The sequence below is a fragment of the Grampus griseus genome (genome assembly GCF_964374135.1).
Source record: "Grampus griseus genome assembly, chromosome: 3".
In the NCBI taxonomy this organism is placed as follows: Eukaryota; Metazoa; Chordata; class Mammalia; order Artiodactyla; family Delphinidae; genus Grampus; species Grampus griseus.
Genome location: NC_139019.1, coordinates 11,469,838 through 11,492,761, shown reverse-complemented (window position 1 = coordinate 11,492,761; position 22,924 = coordinate 11,469,838). Strand labels below are relative to the sequence as shown.

Below are 22,924 nucleotides of genomic sequence, written 5' to 3'. Positions count from 1 at the left end.
TTATTCAGTATGTTCTTATTAATTATCTATTCTATATATAGTAGTGTGTATATGTCAATCCCAATCTCCCAATTTATTCCTTCTGCCTCTTTTCACCCCTGGTAACCATAAATTTGTTTTCTACATCTGTGACTCAAGCCAGTTAACTTTTAAAATGGTAATTCTCTTTCGTATTTCACAAGCTATTGTCTTTATTCTTTCTAGTGTCTGAACACTTCCTCTCTTCCTATGATATTGACTGCAGTTTGGAGACCAAGAAGGAAGTGGTCCAGTGCATGGGCTCCTTCCAGGATGGGGTAGCTGAGAAGTGTGTTGATTATTTCCAGAGATTCCGACGTTCTACCCACGTGACACCCAAATCATACCTCTCCTTTATTCAGGGCTATAAGTTCATATATGGAGAAAAGCATGTGGAAGTGCAAACTCTGGCCAACAGGTAAGTGTGAGGATCAAATATAAAGTTTTTTTTTTTTTTTTTTTCTTTTGTGGTACGCGGGCCTCTCACTGTTGTGGCCTCTCCCGTTGCGGAGCACAGGCTACGGACGCGGAGGCTCAGCTGCGATGGCTTACGGGCCCAGCCGCTCCGCGACACGCGGGATCCTCCCGGACCGGGGCACGAACCCCTGTCCCCTGCATCAGCAGGCGGACTCTCAACCACTGCGCCACCAGGGAAGCCCCAAATACAAAGTTATTTTAAAGCAACAGCTTTTAACTAGGGGCAAATTTGCTCCTAGTGGACATTTTGCAATAACTGGAGACCTTTTTGTTTGTTACAGCTAGGGTAGAGGGGGTGGAGAGGTGCTACTGGCATCCAAAGAGTTAGCGGTCAGGGATGCTGCTAAACATCCTAACAGTGCACGGGACCATCCTCCACTGCAAAGTGTTATTCAGCCCCGAATACCGCTAGTGCTGAGACTGAGAAACCTTCCTCTCAAGTTTGTTCAAAGGATTATTCCCTGGTTGCTAGGGGCTTTTTCTTGCCCAATAGAATTAAATGTTGCCAAGTTTTCATGTGGCCTCCCACTTTCTATCATATTGAATGACAATAATAGAAACCGTGGACCTGGAAGAAAGCTGAGAATACAGACATCCCCTCCCCGCTCTACTCATCTCTTTCTTCCTGCACATTCTGAGTGTCTGGGATAGAAGTCTGCTTGATGCTTATGTTCTCTGCATAGTAAAACCCTATTCACTGAAGCTTGTTCCCAATTTCCCTGCTCTGCCTTGCTCTTTTCTGAACACGTATATCTTCTGCCTGAATATAGCCAAGGATCAGCCAAGGTTGTTACATAAGGGACCTCTGGGTGGGTGATTGGACTGAATGACTCTGAGGCCTCCTGTCTTTAAGATCACATTATTTCAGAGTCAAGTAGGCAGTCGGGCCCTTCACGAGGCTGTTCTGATGGCTTTAAATTTGTTTCTTTGCTTGATCCCAAATCTTTCTTCTTTTAATTTCATTGGTCTCGTTAGAAAAACAGAGGTTATATATTTCCCTTTCTCCATGATAAGACATCAAGCATTTGAAGTCTATTGTCTTTTAGCTAAAGTTCATTAAGCATGTTTCCTGCACGAGACAGGTTCTAGACACTGTCGTTCCTCATGTCACGCAGTGTTCTTAGCAGACTTAACTCTTTTCACACATGGTCTATGAAGAACATACAATTGTCTTTAGTGTGGAATCCAGCCTGGACATTTACTCTCTTTGTCAAGCCCTCTCGGGTTTGCTACTATATATACATTATTCTTCAAATATGACCATTACTATATATATCAGTAGACCAGTGCTTAGAAAATGTGGCCGAGAACCACACGTTTTACACTCCCCACTTGGATTTTTAATCTCAGAATGAATACTGGATTGGAAAAGCTAAAAGAAGCTTCGGAGTCTGTTGCGGCCCTGAGCAAAGAATTGGAAGTGAAAGAAAAGGAGCTCCAAATGGCCAATGATAAAGCCGACACAGTGAGTAGACATCGACACGTGGACCATATTCATTTTGAATTCCCAGCTCATAAATGTTAATGATGTATGCTCCTTCACTAAATTATAACCATGGAAGCGCAAATTATTTATTTCCATTAGAATACCATACTCTTAATTCTATGCACGAAGAATTGTGTCAGTGGACAAAATCAACAAATCAAGGCAAAACTGTGCATTTCCAGCTGGGTCTGTGGTAATTTTTGATGTACTTTTTTGTTTTATATTAAATTAGGTCTTAAAAGAAGTGACAATGAAAGCACAGGCTGCCGAAAAGGTCAAAGTTGAGGTACAGAAGGTGAAGGACAAAGCCCAGGCCATTGTTGACAGCATCTCTAAAGATAAAGCCATTGCTGAGGAAAAGCTGGAAGCAGCAAAGCCAGCGTTAGAAGAAGCAGAAGCAGCCTTGCAGGTATATCTTTGTGATATAACAGATGCCACCTTTTAGGGCCTTGGAGGAAGATTAAGGCAGAAAAGATGAATAACAACAAGGAAATGTTCTACCGCTTCAGATGAAAGCTCTTTCTACTGGAATGATTTCAAGTCATATTTTCTGCTTGGAGATGTTATTTGAGATTTTTAGATACTGCACATGGCACTTCACATCTCATCTTCCTCACTCATGAGTGATGGGCAGTGTCATACAATGGTGATCTGGAGTCCTGGGTTCTCATTTCAACTCTGTAACCAATAAGCTATGTGACATTGGGAAAGTCACATAAAATTTCTAAAATAATATTTCTTTTTCACTCATTCATTGTGGACGTTGGAGTAGGTTGGTAAGATACAACATTCTCTGAGTGTGTATATGAATTATCCAAATAAAGGACTACTGAGCTAACGTACCACGTTAATGTCAGAGTTCCAACACAGTTACTCAGTGCGATTGTGTGGCAAGAACAGAAATGGTGAAATTAGGAAAGAGGTTGGGTTCAGAGAAAATATGTTGAGTTTAGTGAAATAGGCCACACCTTCAAGGGCTGGTCGAGTTTGGAAGACCCAATTTGAGATGTTTTGGACTCACAATTGCTTTTACTTTAGTCTTACTCAACTACTGCCTTATGTTATTGATTCCTGGCTTAGAATGTGGCTGAAGAAATGGAACACTGCTGATCTGTCCACTGCTAATTCAAGTTATATAACCTCAATTGAACATGCATCATTACTTGATAATGTAATTATTATTTTTCACCACCTTCTCAGCACACCACCTGAAACATTTCTAAATGCTTTTGATCCAAGTTAAGTCTTTAAGCTTTCTGAGTCAATATACAACATATTGTATAAGAGAATTTCTACTCTTTTGAGACAATGAAGATATTGTCTTCTTTTTTTATCTTTCCAATTTTCACGCTACTGTTTTATGTGATATATCTTTCCTTATTTTTTCTCCATCCCTCCTTGCACTGGCTAAACTGTCCTCCTTAATCCTTGAAGTCCTCCAGGGTCTTTAGTCTCTCAGATTGGTGGGTACCTCATCTCCCCCGCCCCACTTTTAAAAAGCCAATTTATGAAGGTAAGATTGACGTATAAAAAGCTGTACGTATTTAATCCGTATAGCTCACTGAGTTTGGGATGAGTGTATGCCTATGAAACCATCACCATCTTCAAGGCCATAGATATATCCATCAATGCCCAAAGTTTCCTCCAGCTCCCTTTATTATTATTACTATTTTTTGTGATAAGAACACAGCTTAAGCTCTACCCCCTTAACAAATTTTAAGTATGCAATAAAGTATTGATAACTATGGGCACTATGCTGTGTAGTAGATCTCTAGAATTTATTTATCTCGCATAACGAAAACTATGTACTCTTTTTAAAAAAATTTTTTTTACATCTTTATTGGAGTATAATTGCTTTACAATGGTGTGTTATTTTCTGCTATATAACAAAGTGAATCAGTTATACATATACATATGTTCCCATATCTCTTCCCTCTTGCGTCTCCCTCCCTCCCACCCTCCCTATCCCACCCCTCCAGGCGGTCACAAAGCACTGAGCTGATCTCCCTGTGCTATGTGACTGCTTCCCACTAGCTATCTATTTTACATTTGGTAGTGCATATATGTCTATATATACACTACCACTCTTTCACTTTGTCCCAGCCTACCCTTACCCCTCCCCATGTCTTCAAGTCCATTCTCTAGTAGGTCTGCATCTTTATTCCCATCTTGCCCCTAGGTTCTTCATGACCATTTCATTTTTTTTTTTTTTCAGATTCCATATATATGTGTTAGCACACAGTATTTGTTTTTCTCTTTCTGACTTACTTCACTCTGTATGACAGACTCTAGGTCCATCCACCTCACTACAAATAACTCAATTTCGTTTCTTTTTATGGCTAATATTCCATTGTATATATGTGCCACATCTTCTTTATCCATTCATCTGTCGATGGACACTTAGGTTGGTTCCATGTCATGGCTATTGTAAATAGAGCTGCAATGAACATTGTGGTACATGACTCTTTTTGAATTATGGTTTTCTCAGGGTATATGCCCAGTAGTGGGATTGCTGGGTTGTATGGTAGAAAACTTTGTACTCTTTGACCATCACCTTCCCATTTGCTTCTTCCTCCAGTCCCTGGCAACCACCCTTCTACTGTCTGCTTCTATGAATCTGTTTTTAGATTCCACATATAAATGAGATCGTGCAGTATTTGTCTTTCTTTTTAGCTTATTTCGCTTGTCATAATGTCCTCCAGATCCATCCATATTGTTGCAAATGGCAGGATTTCCATTTTTTTTAAAGGCTGAATAACATTCCATTGTATGTAAATACCACATTTTCTTTGTCCATTCATCCGCCAATGGACATTTACGTTGCTTCCATATCTTGGCCATTGTGAATAATACTGCAGTGAACGTGGGGGTGCAGATATCTCTTTAAGATTCTGGACCTCATCCTCCCCCTGCCCCTTTTAAGGTACTCCGGCTTCACCGAGAGTCTCTGATCAACAGAGAGAAGACAATGATTGTGTAACTTCTAAACCTTTATTGAACTCATGATACCTAACAGCATCATAGGAACTGAGCATATGGTATCTCAGTTCTTACACATTTACATTTTCGCAAGATTTAAAAGCTTAGCATTTGTTTTGATATTATAAAATATTTTCCAGTATCCTTCTAATTTAGTACTCTCTACCACTAAAATATTCAACATAATCATCAATGCAGAAATGTGTGGGAACAGGGGTAAGGTGAGGGAATATATAGGAGAGGTTTTCAATAATTTCCTTCATTGGTTCTGTCTGCATTTTATTGCCTCTTTATGAGCTTTTGAAATCTTGAAGTCTGGTACTACTAATTTATACTAAGAAAGTTCTGGGTACATCCAAACTGTCTTTTGGCATCAGGCCACGTAAATCTACACAACAAATAAGGTAACAGCAAAGAATGTGTCTCATCCTATCTCAGTGCTCACCTGACTTGACACAAATATATATAAATATGTATTTATATATAACAGCCATATTGCTTTGCCTGCAGAAAAAAAACAGGAATCTAATACTTAGCTGAAATAAGTTGCACTTCAGATATACTCCTCTCCCGGACTCTTTTTACCTGGGTACCTAACATAATTGAGCCCAATTCTGTTTGAAAATTCCCCCTTTTAAAGCTAAAGTGAAAATAAACAAATAGGACCTAATCAAACTTATAAGGTTTTGCACAGCAACGGAAACCATAAACAAAACAAAAAAGACAACCTACGGACTGGGAAAAAATGTTCGCAAATGATGAGACCGACAAGGGCTTAATTTCCAAAATATACAAATGGCTCATATAGCTCAATATCAAAAAAACAAACCACCCAATCAAAAAATGGGCAGAAGATCTAAATAGACATTTCTCCAAAGAAGACATACAGATGGCCAATAGGCACATGAAAAGATGCTCAATACCACTAATTATTAGACAAATGCAAATCAAAAGTACAATGAGATACCACTTCACAGGGGTCGGAATGGCCAACATCAAAAAGTCTACAAATAATAAACGCTGGAAGGGTGTGGAGAAAAGGGAACCCTCCTACATTTTTGGTGGGAATGTAAATTGGTGCAGCCACTATGGAGAACAGTATGGAGGTTCCTTAAAAAACTAAAAGTAGAACTACCATATGATCCAGCAATCCTGCTCCTGGATATATATCCAGAGAAAACTATAATTTGAAAAGATACATGAACCCCAGTTTTCACTGAAGCACTATTTACAATAGCCAAGACATGGAAGCAACCTAAACGTCCATCGACAGAGGAATGGATAAAAAAGATGAGGTATATACATACAATGGAATACTAATCAGCCATAAAAAAGAATGAAATAATGCCATTTGCAGCAACATGGATGGACCTAGAGATTATCATACTAAGTGAAGTAAGTCAGACAGAGAAAGACAAATACCATATGATATCACTTATATGTGGAATCTAAAATATGGCACAAATGAAATTATCTATGAAACAGAAACAGACTCACAGACACAGAGAACAGACTTGTGGTTGCCAAGGGGGAGGTGGGGAAAGGTTCGATTGGGAGTTTGGGGTTAGCAGATGCAAACTATTACATATATATGTATAACTGAATCACTGTGCTGTACACCTGAAACTAACACAGCATCGTAAGTCAACTATACTTCAATAAAGTAAATTTTAAAACAAACAAATAAAAAGCTAAAGTGAAATAAGCATGTCCAGCTCTTTTATATCCACTTTAATTTGATCCTTCTTTCCCTATTGGCAGGTATTATATTTCTCTCCTTTCTTTTATAGCCAAGCATCTCAAATTAAGGTCTATCTGCAATTTCCAGTTCTTTACCACAAATTCCCCTTCACTTCCATCTGTCTAGAATTCACAAATGCTAGTGTGTTGAAACAAACCTTTTCAAAGTAGATAGTTCCATTTCTAATGACCAAGTTCAGTGGTTTTCTTCTTTTTTGTCCCAATTCTCAGAGAAAAGATCATTAGCTTTGATGTGAAGGGAGTTTGTACCTTTCTTTGACAGGAGGGATGCCAATACAAATCGGATGGAAGGTTTTTCAAGACGTAGAAGGAATTAATGTACACTATGTCCTAGAAATAGGACAGTGTCATATGCCTATCTTTAATATTTTTCCAATGTTTATTCCATAAAGAGTTTGATAGAACAGTTATCGACTACAACAAGTCTAGGTGACTATTAAGTAATTTTCTGTATAAGAATCTCTGTACTAGAAATGGAACAGAACTTTTCTAAGAGCTTAGTGAAATTCCTATTGCTCAAGTTCCATCATTTAAAGGTTAGTTCCCAGCTAAGAAACCTCTAACTATTCAATCTGGCAGCCCTGAGGCTACAACTAGTGTCAGTCCCTGGTGACAAGTCTTAAGAGAGAGAGGCAGATTCTTGACCTACATAACTAATGAGTAAAAAAAAGCACTGCAAATTCTGGAGTTTTCCTGGTTTAGAATCCCTGGAATCTACTTAAGTGCTGACGATTCTTTTCCTTTCAGATAAGTTTTTTTCTGAGGCTAAGTTGTCGTTACAATTTTAGAGAAGTCACAGCTCCTTATCTGCTCGCGAACACGCCTCTCACTATATCTCCTTTGGCTGTCACTTTGAATTGTAAAAATGTGAACTTTGGGGGATGTGTGGTTTTTCTTGGGGATTAAATATGCATCTAGCTCCCATGACTGCATCAAACTTAAAAATGCCTTCTTTCCTCTGTTGAAGTAGTAGCCTTTAGAGAGTAAAGGTTTGTTTTCACTTATCTTGTCTGAGATTGGGTGATGACCTCCTTTCCTCCCCAGACCATCAAGCCTTCTGACATTGCTACTGTCCGCACGCTGGGCCGACCCCCACATCTCATCATGAGGATCATGGATTGCGTGCTGCTGCTGTTTCAGAGGAAAGTCAGTGCAGTGAAAATTGACCTGGCAAAAGGCTGTACAATTCCTTCCTGGCAGGAATCTTTAAAACTGATGACCACAGGAAACTTTTTACAGAATTTACAGGTTGGTGGTTCAATAATGATGGGCTAGGAGGGGACTCAGACTTCATTAGAGTATCTGGGTCCTTTAATAGAGGACGTTTCTGAAGAGAATCTACCCTGTGGACATATTTTTAACTTACTAATTTTTTTCATCTTTATTGGGGTTTAATTGATAAATAACACTTTTATATAATTAAGGTGTATGACTTGATGTTTTGATATATGTTAATACATTGTGAAATGATTTCACCAAAATCCATCCACTAAATCCAATAAATAGCCAATTAAATATCCATCACCTCACATAATTACCGTTTTTTCCTTTTTTTTTGTGGTGAGAGCATTTAAGATCTACCCTCCTAGCAAATTTCAAGTAAACAATACAGTATTGTTAACGATATTCACATTGCTGTACATTAGGTCCCCAGGACCTTCTCATCTTGCATAAGTGACCCTTGACCCTTGACCAACATCTTCCCCTTTCTTCCTCCCCCCAGCTCCTGGCTACCACCATTCTATTCTCTGCTTCTATGCGTTTGACTATTACAAGTGACACCATGAAGACTTTGTCTCTCTCTGGCTTATAGCACTTCGCATAATGGTCCATCCATGTTGTCACAAATGGCAGAATTTCCTTCTGTTTTAAGCCTGAATAATAGTCAACATACATATTTTCAACTTATATTTACGTATTTTTTCAGAGTAGAATTTCTCTTTCAAATATAAGACATTGTAAGTATTAGAGCTTTTCCTGGCAGATTTTAGGCATATTGAAACATCAGCAGCAGCATATTTCAGTAAAAGTTAAAAAAATCATTTTAAGGAACCCAAACATATGTGCATATATTATTTTCATATGAGTACATATATATTTTTATTTCACAAGTCTCAATTGTAATTTTTTGAGTATTAACTTGCATCTTTTAAATTTTATTATGAGGTAACATTTACATATGATAAAATGCACAAATTTAAAGTGTATATTGTAAATCAACTACACTCCAATATAAAATAAAAATTTAATTAAAAAAAGGGTATAGCTTAATGAATCTTTACATATGTCTATACCTATTAATGAACACTGAAATCAAGATTTGTATTTCCAGACCCCAGCAATCTCTTTTGTGTCCCAACACAGTCAGTAATCTCCCCTAAGATAAACATTATTCTGACCTTTATCCCAATAATTAGTTTCACCTGTTTTGAAATTTACGTACATGAAATCATATCATATGAACTCTTTTGTTTTGACCTCTTTCATTCAACACGTCTGTGAGATTCTTTCTTATTGTTGCACAGGACAGTATTTCATCCTTTTTTCATTGCTACACAGCTTTCCAGTAGATGAATATGCAATAGTGTGTGACAAATGTTTAACAACCGGTTCTCTGGTGAGAAAAAAGAAAAAGCTCTGATTTGTAGTGTTTGCCAATTTTCATAGTGTAAATATCCCCACAATGGCTGATTTCAAGCTACCAAAATAATGTTGCTGAATGTAGAGTTGGGAAGAGGTACATGGTAGCATGCTGTGATAAGGTAGTCCCACTGGGTAGATACAATAAATGTAAATGACCTCAAAAATGTAGATAGTAAAATGTAGCAAAATAATTAGAAGGTGATGAGTTTTGACTATACATTATTTTTGTTCAAAATAACATTTAATTGTAAGTTTTTATAATTTAATTTAAAATAATGGCTGTATTTAACAAGTCTGTACAATTTCTGAAAATTTAGTAATCGTTTCTCATAAGTTTATATCTACCAGCACCAGCGTGAAATGCTGTAATGCGCTTTAATTTGTTTGTCCTTGTATCGTTGATGGATTTTTGAGACGTTACTAGTTTTGGGCTATTATAAATAAAGCTACTATGAATATTGGTCATTTAGTGGGCATGTTTTCATTTCTATTGTCTCTATACTCAGGAGTGGAATTTCTGGGTCTTAGGTTGTACATTTAATCAGCCTTAGTAGATAGTGCCAAAGAGGTTTCAAAAATTGTTGTGTCAGTTTACATACCCGCAAGCAGTGTATAAGTTGCTCCATGTCTTAACCATTTTCTACTTTTAGCTATTCTGTTGGGTTTGTTGTGTTGTCTTATTATTGTGGGTTAGTTTGCATTTCTCTGATGACAAATGATGCTGAAAAGCTTTTCATCAGTTTATGAGCCCTTTGGGAACTCTTTGGTTAAGTGCCTGTACATTTAAATGTACAGATCTCCTGTACATTTAAATTTTTTATTATTTTGTAGAATTTATGTATAAAATATGGGTAATTTGTCATTTATATGTTTGCAAATATCTTCTCCCACTTTCTGCCTTAGTTGTTCATTCCATTAATGGTGTCTTTTGATAAGGAGATATTCTTAAGTTTAGTATAGTCCAATTTATCAATATTTTCCTTACAGTGCTTTCTGTGTTCTGTTTAGGAAATCTTTGCCCATCTCTAAGGCAGAATAAATGCTTCTGTGTTTTCTTCTGGCAGTTATATTGTTTTATCTTTAATATTTAGATCTTGAGACAACTAACTGGGAATACCCATCCCCCATCCATAACCCAAGCAGTAACTTCAGCACTGTCTTTCATTCAGTTTTTAATTTATCATTGCCCAAGTGGCTGCTATGGCCAGAGCATCTTGTGAGGCGCCTTACAGCAGCTATAACACCAAATAGCTTCTGAAACCAGTGGGCCATACAGACTCATTTCAGATAATTAAAATAGAAGCCTCTGTGATATAAGGGCCACCATGAAGGAATAACATGCTATTTGATTGGATAGGAGGTAGTGATTAATCAGACTGAACGTGTGGAATGGCAGTGGTCCTTGGGTAGGGGGGAGCTTAAAAAGCATCCACTGAAAAATGTGCTGTGGAATTGCACTTGCCTTATATACCTGGTGCAAAGCCACTGCTCTTGGAAGCAACCTTGCTATTTGCCTTTTGTCACCACCATCCTTCTGTTGTTCCCAGATATTCTTCTGGCTTCAGTATTTTTCAAGTCTCATAAAAGAAACTTGCATTTAAAGAGGTCTGGATGAAAGTGTGTTTTGCTCTGTGTTATGTATGTTCTGTGAAGGCTTATTTCTTTGAATTATTTAGGTGCTAAGTTTCTTTCTACTTGGAAAATATTTAATTATCCTCGGTTAGATGATCAAACACCACTTTTCAAAGATCCAATTTCATTGTTTGGTCAGTCTTCTCTCTTAATACAAGAAGGCCCTCATAATCAATTTCTGCTACTATTTTAAAATTTTATCCCTCCAGAAAAGAACAATTATCTCATAATCTTGATAGTTCTATGATTAAAAGTTAATTCATCACCCTGAAGCCCTAATGTCCAATTATTTTCTTCACATTTCAGGTGAGTTTAATAGAACCTCCCTCTGAATGCATTAAGCATTTAGTTGCTGCTAAATATTTATGTCTAAATATATATGCTTTACATTTTTATATACAATGCTAAATATATGTACCATTTCCTATGCCTAAATAGATATGATTTTTGCCTAATAACCTGAAATATCAACAAAATATGATATCATTCATCCATTCTTGGTTTTAACAGTTTCAGTGGCGTTGTGAGCATAATGTGATTATGACTTCATGGAAAGAGGTATTTTGACTTTATATTACTCCATTCTTCCATAGCAATTCCCCAAAGACACAATCAATGAAGAAGTGATAGAATTTTTGAATCCTTACTTTGAGATGGCAGACTACAACATCGAAACTGCTAAACGTGTATGTGGGAATGTAGCGGGGCTTTGTTCCTGGACCAAGGCCATGGCTTCCTTCTTTTCTATAAACAGAGAGGTGTTGCCCCTGAAGGTAAGCCTCCTCGGTGGAACTGCAGAACGTGTGCCGGCAGGGGGGTCTTTGAGTCAACTGGGCTTGTCTTTCATGCAACACAGAAGCCTCAGGTTTTATTGTACCCAAGTCCACGGGGAGAGCTAGCGATAGACAGGCCGAGCATAGGATGTTTCTTTCTTCTCTGTAATCCAACTCCAATTGGTATTGTCTGAGCCTTAAGCATGGACTCTCTACAAGGGTACTAAGTCCATTGTGGGCTGCTGGACACTTTTTTCCCCCACAATGTCAACTTGAAAAAAAGAAACACAGGAAACTCTAGCATAGGATCCACCAACAATGTCCAAGATCTCCTGCCAGGGACTCAGGTGAATGAGGCAGGGTGGACACAGTCACTGGTGTCTGGTCTTGGCTGCAGGGACAACATAGTATTTATTCCCTCTCCCTCTCTTGTCCCTCAGGAAAGAAACCGAATATCATCCTTTATTTAAAATGATTTGAGAGCATACCAGTGTTTCCCTTTGAGTAATTGCATTTCTCAGCTTCATTTGTCCACATCCCCCCAGCATTCAGTGACACTCAGTCTTTAGCAGATGGAGAGGAAAGTACCTGTCTTGAAAATGAAATACTGATGCCTCAGAACTCATACGTTATGGCTTTGTTGATTATTTTGCTTTTTGTAAGTCTGATCTTACTCAACCATCAACTAAAATCCACGTACACTTATAAACTACCCAAGGAACTTAATAATCACGCTAAAAATAATCAAGAATGAAAAGAACATAGGAATCCAGTTGCAAGTCCCATTTTATTTTCTCATTGTTCCCATATCAGGGCCATTTATTCAGTGGTGGAGGCCCTTGGGGTCCAAGGGCAACTTAAAAGAGAAGGGATTCATTTGGCTCAGAGATTTTTAGAGCAAATAGTTGATGTCATCCTGTTGGGCATTGCGGATTTGGGGACCAATGAAGACTCCAACATAGCTCACAATCGGACATTCTGATATTGACTGAATTATAACAACCATATCCAGTGAAAAGTACAGGGCATCCTTTGCAAATATTTCCAGTGGGTAAGCATACATAAGTGTCTTTAAGGGAATTACAGTCGAATTCACAATGGGGAGTTTTTATTTTGTTGCAGTTGCTTTAAATAAAATGAGCTGAAACCAGTACAAAATAATGGATGCTCTGAACAAGCCTTACATAAGAACAATGACATCTCCTCCCTTACATTCTGTACGTTTCAGGCTCCACCCAGTCCCAGGACGACATAGGTCCTACAGTAGGAAGTGAAGGGAACACAGTCAGAGGGGGGACCTTTTACTTGTGCCTGGAACCTATGCTTCTCTTCTGAGAAGCCTGTGCTGGGAGTGCCCCTATGTCCTTAGGAGCACCCAGCATCTGGGAGTCTTCAGTTTGTCAGGTCTCTCCTAATTGCCATTGTCAGAAAAATAAATGTAGTTATGCAGATGCTACACATTCACTGCTTAGAGGGAAGTAGAAGACAAAGAAAGGGCAGGTTATCATCGGCAGCTCTGCTCAATATATTAAGAAATACAGACCAAGAGCTCTAACTTCACTTATTCCTAGAGGGGCTTCACTTGCGAACTCCTGCTTTCCAAGTAAAGAGGGATTGAGGACACTCCTTAAACTCCTGGGGGAACCTCTTCACCACTAATTAGTGAAGGAGGCTCTTCTTTCATCTTACAATTCCTATAGATGGGCCAAGTGACTTCTAGTAGTGACTAAACTTAAACAAATTTAATTATAAGAGTAGCAATTTAGATTCTATTCAGTTTCATTCATATGAGATTTCTCCTTGGACACTCTTTGAAAACCAGTAAATGTTAGTTTACATAAGCAAAACATAACAACAGTAGAGTCTTAAATATTGAACACGGATAATAAAAATAATAATATCTATTGTATTATTTAATCAAACTCTTGTTATATGCCAGGTCCCAGACTTGGGTTTTTACATATGTTATTTTATGTAATACACACACACACACACACACACACACACACACTCACAAATCCTAGGAGGTAGTTTTTCAATATCTTAATGGAGAAACTGAGGCTTGCAGAGTTTAAGTAATCTTAATAGAGTCCTATGGCTTCTAAGGTGAGCAGCTGGATTTGAAAGATTTTATACCCTTTGATTAGTAGCTTTTGAGAGTTTCATTAAAAAAATTCGTATTATTATTATTATTTTTATTGGAGTGTAGTTGCTTTACAATGTTGTGTTAGCTTCTCCTGTAGCATGAAGTAAATAAGCTATATGTATATATATATCCCCCTCCCTCTTGAGTAAAGTCCTAGAAAATATTCAAGATCTTTGGGGCTGCAGTAGTTTGACATTAGTGGGTTACTTTAGTAAGACTTAAAGGGAGAACATTGATTTCAAATTTTTTTTGAAAGGATTTTAATTCCATGGACTATTTTCTACACCTCATCTTTTTCCAATATTGCTTTGATTATGTCTTTTGAGTCTTTTTTAGTAGCTTCCTAAAAGCAAATATTATTATTTGGTCACAGCTCAAGTATCTGTTCTTTTCTGGATGGCAAGCAATATATGCAAATGACAGGCATGCTATCAAGTCCATCACCACCCATAAAACCTAGATCTTTATATTCAGTGGTTAATCATGTTTCATCCTTTGTCTTGTTTTAACATCCTCATTAACAGTGATGAGCCCTGCTAGGCAGATGGTTCTAAATATTCAGATTCTTTTTTTCTACAACTCAATATTAAAATGTTCTGTGATTTGCCTATATACATTTAATATTACAATGTTTTGATTTAGGGATTGGCAAACTATGGTCCGCAGGCTGAATCTAACCCACCACCTCTATTTGTATGGCTCGTGAAATTTTAAATTAAGTACCTGAACAATAGTCTTGATTTTGCCTCTTGGCCCCAAAAGCCTAAAATATTTACTCTCTGGCACTTTACGGAAAAAATTTGCTGACTCTCTTCTAACGAATTATAAGTTTCTGCTTATAGACATGTCAAGTTCACATTAAGGTTTGTTCCTCACCATGCAATTTGAGAGGAGTCTAGGGGCGGATCAAAGAACAGGTGTTAACACGTGGCTGCTGAGCTCTCAGACTCCGACATGCTGGGTGTTCGGTTTGCTGCCCATCTCTTCACCCTGTGTGTGTCCCGTGCAGGCCAACCTGGTGGTGCAGGAGAATCGCTACGTGTTGGCCATGCAGGATCTGCAGAAGGCCCAGGCTGAGCTGGACGACAGGCAAGCCGAGCTGGATGTGGTGCAGGCCGAGTATGAACAGGCCATGACCGAAAAGCAGGTCACTGTCTTCTTGCCGTAGGGGCTTGGGGCGGGTGGTGACGTCACAGGCCCTCCTGGCTGTGGTCAGCCCTTCATTCCTCTCCTGCTTTCTCTCTCCAAGGGTTTGGTTTCCAGCAGGGATTCATTTAATTGATATACGATACAATACACATATACATACATACACACACAGCACGTACTCCCTCGCTAAGCCCTGGAGTTTGTTTCTAACGGACACCGAGAGGACCTTTGGTGAGAGGTCAGGATATTCAGCCAAAACAGAAGTTACTGCTGGAAGACGCATGTTCTGAGTTTCCTTATTAACGGTGAGGATAACAGCATCCTGTGCAGCATTTTTAACATATTTTTCAAATCATGTCCTCCCACTTTATCTCATTTAATATTGGAGCAATATCTCATTTAATCTTTCAAGGTAGGCAGGGTAGATATTTTTATTTTACTCTCTTTTTTTTTTTTTAGATGTGGGGGTAGGAGTTTATTAATTAATTAATTAATTTTTGCTGTGTTGGGTCTTCGTTTCTGTGCGAGGGCTTTCTCTAGTTGTGGCAAGCGGGGGCCGCTCTTTATCGCGGTGCACGGGCCTCTCACTGTCACAGCCTCTCTTGTTGCGGAGCACAGGCTCCAGATGCGCACGCTCAGTAGTTGTGGCTCATGGGCCTAGTTGCTCCGCGGCATGTGGGATCTTCTCAGACCAGGGCTCGAACCCGTGTCCCCTGCATTAGCAGGCAGATTCTCAACCACTGCGCCACCAGGGAAGCCCTATTTTACTCTCATTTTACAGAAAGGAACTTAGGCCCAGAGAGGACAAGAGGAGGACTCCCAGGCATGGGCATTGGTCATGGGGCTGGATTAGACCTTGATCTTCTGATGTCTACTCGGGTCTTTCTGCTGGACCAACGTGCCTGGCCACGTGGCTGTGTCCCAGTGACAATGACCACCTACAGCCTTCTCAACCTATGCATGTTTGTAGCTTTAGCACGGTTCAGAATCAAGGCTCGTATATTTCCTCTCCACTGGGCAGCAAGCTCTTTAGTTGATTTATACTCAGTCCGGCTCCCCTGGGGCCTCCTTCCTTCTGGTAACAGAGGCAGATTTAACATAAACCTAATGTAGCTTCAGTTTTCTGGCCCCTCACTTGCACAGGCCCCATGAATGCTGGGGTGACTGGGAGTTGTAGAGAGTTCTGTGGGGAGGGGAAACCAGATTATGATTGACAAGCATTTGTGTGTAAGCATTCAGATAAAATACCTGGAGATCCCAGGGGAAAGGTACCTGAATTTCTCAATTATCAGGACTTTGTAGTGATTTCTTTCCCCAATTCTCATTACATGTTCACTTTGGTATTTGTAAAAATTCTTTAATGAGTTTTTTAAAGTGGTCCCCAGCTTAGATAAGCATCTGGCCTCACAAAATCTGTATCTGCCTCTGAGAAAACCTGTGCTTGATAAATAAGAGCTAGATTCTCTCTGTTCTTTCCTCGATGATTATACGGAGCCCACCTCTGCCTCTTCTCAGCCCTCACTCAGCTGGATTGAGATTCCTGCTCTGTTAGTCTGTTCCCTTATAGGGGTCCCAATGAGGGAATTTAGATAAACATTTCAGTTTCACTATATACAAGATATATGGTATTTCCTCTTAAAGATAAGCCTCCTGAAAACAACATAAGAGCTTTTCAGAAATTTTAGAGAAGTAATTATATATCACCTATTTGGGTTTGTTATTTATGTTCTATGAAATTTACTACCATAACATGAAGAGAAAATTAACTTTGCAATTTGAGCGTCTACTTTAGAAACTGTGAGGAAGACACCTTAATTTCTACCATTTAGACACTCACTTATATCAGGAAGCACTACTACATACCGTAAAAATATTTTTACAGCCTCATTTTATTATGGTTCAGTTTGAACAATTTTGCATTAGTTCGCTCAATAAGCTTTTTTGTTTCTGAATATCCACTATTTGTTAGGTAAGCAATTATAGGGACCACATAAGAATGGCTACTATAAAGGTGTGTCTCTAACTTTAAAACTTGGATCTCAACAAATGTCACATGTTTTTCATTAAGAAAACAAAATCTGGCTGTGTGCCCACCTGCTCCCAACATGTTGGAGTGAACTTGACCTTTAGTCATTGTGTTGCTCCTTCTTTCTCCATGGGGCTCCGTGAAGAGTCCAGGGAGTTACAGACTGCAGGGGCCAGAGGAGGGCTCTCAAGTCTACAGCTCATGGTCACCACTGGCAACCTCACCACCAGGTCTGTGCAGTCCCTGGAGGGGTGTGTGTCCTGCTGCTCTGTGCACAGGGCAGTCAGTGCCTTTGCAGAGGGTCCGCTTCCACAGGGCCTCCGGGCAGCTAGTCAGACTCTGGGGCACTAGGAGAGAGAGGGCCGCGGCCACTACCCGCGGAATGCAAGGAATTCTGCACGCTCCCCTAGCCAGGCTTGGAGGGAAAATCTGCTTTTCAGTCCTGTGTGCTCATTTGCTTCTCTCCCATCCTCCATTTCCCAAACCCCTAAAGGAGCCTGGGTTTCCAGAAAGCAACAGCCAGGAGGGGAGGGGTTGGCCATTTTTTATTTGGCCACATGGCAGTGGGGACGGGGAACTTAGGGAGGATAACGTATTAAAAATATCTGTCATGTGAAAAGTTTGTTTTAAAGGTAGGCAGAAATAAATGATGTCGTATTATACTTCCAGCTGACATCTTTCTTCTTGGGGAGAAACAAACAAATATGAATGGTGTCGATGTGTGGGTACACCTCTCAGCTGGGATTTTGGGTTTTCTGCATTAACTCTAGTGGGAAGGAAAACAGAGCAGACTAGAACAAACTGGAACAAATATCTTGCTTCTGAAAAACACTGTATCGTGTTATTATTACAAAAGCAATTCATGTTCCTTATAGAAAATACACATAGGTAACCCTGGAGATGAAGCCTAAAAATATTTTACTCTTTATCATTTCATATCTGCACATATGCCTGATTTACATATATTTAAAATCCATGTAAAATTGTAGCAGATAATTGAGTACATACTGCTTTATAAATTGAATTTTTAGCTAATGACTGTTTTTCTTTAACTTAGTGATTATTTTTCTTAATGATTATATTTTTAATGGCTTCAGAGCATTCTTGTTCACAATATACCATAATCTATGTAAATTATCCTCTATTGTTAGACATTTAGCGTATATATGACATATGTACATTATATAAATATATATAAATATTATACATGAACTTCCAGTGACTGGTCACATAGCCAAATCTTTAGCCATATCCATTATTGTACCATAAGTATACATTTTTACAAATAGAATTAGCAGCTGTCTTTTCAACATAGAGAAATGGAACCATTTGTTTTTTGGTTTTTTTTTTGCGGTACGCGGGCCTGTCACTGCTGTGGCCTCTCCCGTTGCGGAACACAGGCTCCGGACGCGCAGGCTCAGCGGCCATGGCCCACGGGCCCAGCTGCTCCGTGGCATGTGGGATCCTCCCGGACCGGGGCACGAACCCGCGTCCCCTGCATCGGCAGGCGGACTCTCAACCACTGCACCACCTGGGAAGCCCCTGGAGCCATTTGTTTTTAAGAACAAAGCCCTGAGTGGCGATAGTGTGTGGAAGTCCGGTTAAAGGTCTTTTACTGACACAAGAACAGCAGAGAGGGACCTACTAAGTCAGTGTGGCCGGCATTTATGAATGAGCTTCAGGACTCCACAACCTGAAGACAATCTAAAGTTTCACCTAAAGTAAAAGGAGATATGCGGTTAGGCAAAGCAGTAATGATGCTAGAACTTTAACATGAGAAATATTCCTCATTTTTAAGTAGGGATATGTATTTCTTTACATTTTGTTGTGCTATGTGATATTAACATGTATGTTGATATTTTATTTCTAATTTTTTGATACGAAAATCATAAATGATGCAAATCTCCATTATTTCTCAGTTTATTAACTCTGGGGAGGGTTTGCCCATTGGCTCAGGGTCCCTCCTGAGGAATCCATCTATGTTCCATAGATAGGGCTTAAGACACAGGCTGGGCTGAGACAGTCCCACAGAAATGGAATCTAACGCTTCCTGTGGAATAAGTGGCTCACATATCTCAGAAAGGAAGATAACATATGATGTTTTAAAATTATGTTTTTGAGCTCCAGGATACATTTATCTGAACAAAGGTTTTCTTCTGGTTCTGTCTGTTTTTAGACCTTGATTGAAGATGCAGAGAGGTGCAGACATAAAATGCAGACCGCTTCCGCGCTGATCGGGGGACTGGCAGGGGAAAAAGAAAGATGGACAGAGCAGAGCAAGGAGTTTGCTGCACAAACTAAAAGACTTGTAGGTATGTAATTCCTTTATTAATGAGATTACGTGTTGACTATGATAGGGAGTGAGCAAACTTAAGTTTTAATCAGAATACCCATCAGCACTCTATTACTTCAAATTCCTCTGTGTGTGTGTGTGTGTGTGTGTGTGTCCAGCTATTTCAAAAGGATGAATATTGGTCTGGCATTTAGGCAACGCTTATTAGATTTCAACCTCTTATTATCAGGTCATTTTTGAATTCTCCCACGAGTGAATGGCCATATCGATCGAGGTCACTTAGAACGGAGGCTCTGTCTTCTGAGGTTTTGGTGTATCTCTTAAACTCAGAAATCATCCTCTCATATCCAACAAGAGTCAACGTAATCTGGTGCGTGACTACTAGCAGCTATTACTTGGTGGACCATGTGGACTCATTAACAATGAACTAAGCTACTGCTATTCACAAGACACAGCAACTTGTGGTTACAATTTGGTTTCTGAAATTTCGTTTGAAAGAATGGTTGTCTTTTTTTTCATTTCTAACATTCTGCAGAATTACAGGGCTGATCACAGAGTATTTCAGTGATGTTTCGTTTTCCGTTTTAGGGGATGTGTTGTTGGCTACAGCTTTCCTGTCTTATTCTGGTCCGTTTAACCAAGAATTTCGCAATTTGCTGTTAAATGACTGGCAGAAGGAAATGAAAGCCCGGAAAATTCCGTTTGGAGACAACCTAAATCTCAATGAGATGTTGATTGATGCTCCTACCATTAGTGAATGGAACCTCCAAGGCCTGCCAAACGATGACCTGTCCATTCAGAATGGAATTATTGTCACAAAGGCATCTCGCTACCCTTTGTTAATAGATCCACAGACTCAAGGGAAAATCTGGGTTAAAAATAAAGAAAACCAAAATGAACTCCAGGTAATCTGGGTTTGAGTCTATTTATGCTACTAATCAATTTTAGTGACCCAGATCAACAAGTATCTGAGAATAAAGAAATATTTCATATTTAGAAATAATTTTATTATTAATATTTAGATATTAGTATTTAGAAATGATTTCTAAAAATTGCATTATTTGCATTCTTGTTGATCTCTCCAATGCCGTCTTTCAAAGGTTTCAGACTCCCTCCTGTTAGGTCCTAGGGCCCTCATTCATAAACAGAGCAGCGTGGAGCTATATCACACTAAGTATACAGCACTTTATAAAGACACTTCATAATTATTCCATGATTATTTGTCACAAATATGGTGGTGGTGAGGAAAAGGCAACATTGCCATACAACCTTTACTTGCTTGTCAGTAAAAGGGAATGATGCAGTCAAATGCTCTGGAGCCTCCTTAAAAAACTAAAAATAGAGCTACCATATGATCCTGCAGTCCCACTCCTGGGCATATATCTGGAGAAAACCATAATTCAAAAAGGTACATGCACCCCAATGTTCATTGCAGCACTGTTTACAATAGCTCCGACATGGAAGCAACCTAAATGTCCATCAACAGAGGAATGGATAAAGAAGATGTATATTTATACAGTGGAATATTACTCAGCCATAAAAAAGAATGAAATAATGCTATTTGCAGCAACATGGCTGGACCTAGAGATTATCATACAAAGTGAAGTAAGCCAGACAAAGAAAGACAAATATCATATGATATCACTTATATGTGGAGTGTAAAAAAAAATGATACAAATGAAGTTATATACAAAACAGAAACAGGCTCACAGACATAGAAAACAAACTTATGGTTACCAAAGGGGAAAAGTGGGGGAGATGGATAAATTAGAAGTTTAGGATTGACATAAACCCACTACTATATATAAAATAGATAACCAACAAGGACCTACTATAGAGCACAGGTAGCTATACTCGACATTTTGTAATAACCTATAAGAGAAAAGAATCTGAAAAAAATTATGTATAACTGAATCACTTTGCTGTACACCTGAAACTAACACAACATTGTAAATCAACTATACTTCAATTAAAAAAAATAAATAAGGGATTGATGGTTTGCTAAGGTGAAGAATGGAAACAGTTTAGAGCAGCATTTCGATCTTCTTTCTAGATCACATCTCTAAATCACAAGTACTTCAGAAACCACCTAGAGGACAGTCTTTCTCTTGGAAGGCCCTTGCTTATCGAAGATGTTGCGGAGGAACTAGATCCAGCCCTGGATAATGTTCTGGAGAGAAACTTCATTAAGACCGGGTCTACCTTTAAGGTAGGTTAAACCTATAGATGACAATGTGCAGAATAATTACCATGAGGCCAGGTAAATGTGACGTAGGTGACAGTTTCTCAATAGGCAGCAATTCAAATTTGAGGCATTTGCTTTTCTCTTCTACGCTTCCTGAGTTGGGATCAAGAGCCGTCTTTATAGGAATATCTACTTCACTTGTATAATAAAGTCTGACTCCATTGTGATGTTTGACTTTGGACAGTTTTCAAGCCCTGTCATGACCCTCTCCCCTTCCAGCCCCAATGTGGGCAAGCTGATAAGAAAACGCAGGTCCACTCTCCTTTGGCACTGGTGGGAAGTTCAAATCATGCAGCTGTCTGCTCATGACCATGTCTGGGAAACTTCATCCCAGCCCCATTGGGTAGCCACCATAAAACTCTAAAACAGCTTCCCCTCCCTACTTTCTCAAGTGAGGTTTTTTTTGGACCTGTTTGGGAGCCTACCCTAATATTTCCAGAAAGTCTCATGTGAATAATAAACATTTTCATATCTTTTTGTTACATGAGTGACATCATCAGTCTTGACTTCTGAACCAAATTTTGGATGGGGAACCCATCTCACTTCTGCAGTATGATCACAACAATTTTGGTGATAAATTCTCTATATATTGTATGGTGTATATTGAATTAACTTCCTTCCTTCCCCCCTTCCTTCCCTCCCTCCCTCCCTCCCTCCCTCCCTCCCTCCCTTCCTTCCTCTCTTATTTCCATCCTTCTTTCCTTTCATCCTAGTGGCTTAAAGCCCTGTGAATGCCTAATGACCATTTCTTTTTTAGTATACAGATGATCTCTAGGTACACAGCTGTTACAAGCAATACTGGATCCTATACAAAAAGCACACAGTAAGGTGTATCTCTGTTTTATGACTTTTAACTTTCTTTTTTATAAAAAAGGTGAAGGTCGGTGACAAAGAGGTAGATGTGATGGATGGCTTCAGACTCTACATTACCACCAAGCTGCCCAATCCAGCCTACACCCCTGAAATAAGTGCGCGGACCTCCATCATTGACTTCACTGTCACCATGAAAGGTCTAGAAGATCAGTTACTGGGGAGAGTCATTCTCACAGAGAAGCAGGTGAGTGAAGTATGGCCCTACTGCTTTCTGCATTATGTTGCGATTTTTTCATTGACAAAAATGATATGATGAAAGTTGTAATAGGATTGAGTCTCCTCCTTTAATTCCTATGTTTCTTCCATTATTAATTTCCAAGTGTCTTAAATAACTACTAACCAATTATCTACCCAGTATGTTGCATCTGCATCGCATAAATCGTATAGATCATCAACTGATTTTATATAGGGGACTGGTGTAAC

The 22,924-nt window shown here is 39.1% G+C and overlaps 1 protein-coding gene across 1 annotated transcript in view; it reads left to right on the top strand.

The window, feature by feature from the left end:
• DNAH5 (dynein axonemal heavy chain 5) overlaps positions 1 to 22,924 on the top strand; it is a gene marked incomplete at both ends in the record, with an annotated part of 219,311 nt that overhangs the window by 154,363 nt on the left and 42,024 nt on the right. Inside the window, 10 exons of the mRNA XM_082652022.1 lie at positions 205 to 436; positions 1,846 to 1,960; positions 2,214 to 2,390; positions 7,766 to 7,969; positions 11,590 to 11,769; positions 14,925 to 15,062; positions 19,267 to 19,402; positions 19,972 to 20,288; positions 21,437 to 21,592; positions 22,503 to 22,685. Of these exons, the coding sequence (XP_082508148.1) occupies positions 205 to 436; positions 1,846 to 1,960; positions 2,214 to 2,390; positions 7,766 to 7,969; positions 11,590 to 11,769; positions 14,925 to 15,062; positions 19,267 to 19,402; positions 19,972 to 20,288; positions 21,437 to 21,592; positions 22,503 to 22,685 (1,838 nt within the window). The remainder of the gene's footprint in view (positions 1 to 204; positions 437 to 1,845; positions 1,961 to 2,213; positions 2,391 to 7,765; positions 7,970 to 11,589; positions 11,770 to 14,924; positions 15,063 to 19,266; positions 19,403 to 19,971; positions 20,289 to 21,436; positions 21,593 to 22,502; positions 22,686 to 22,924) is intronic.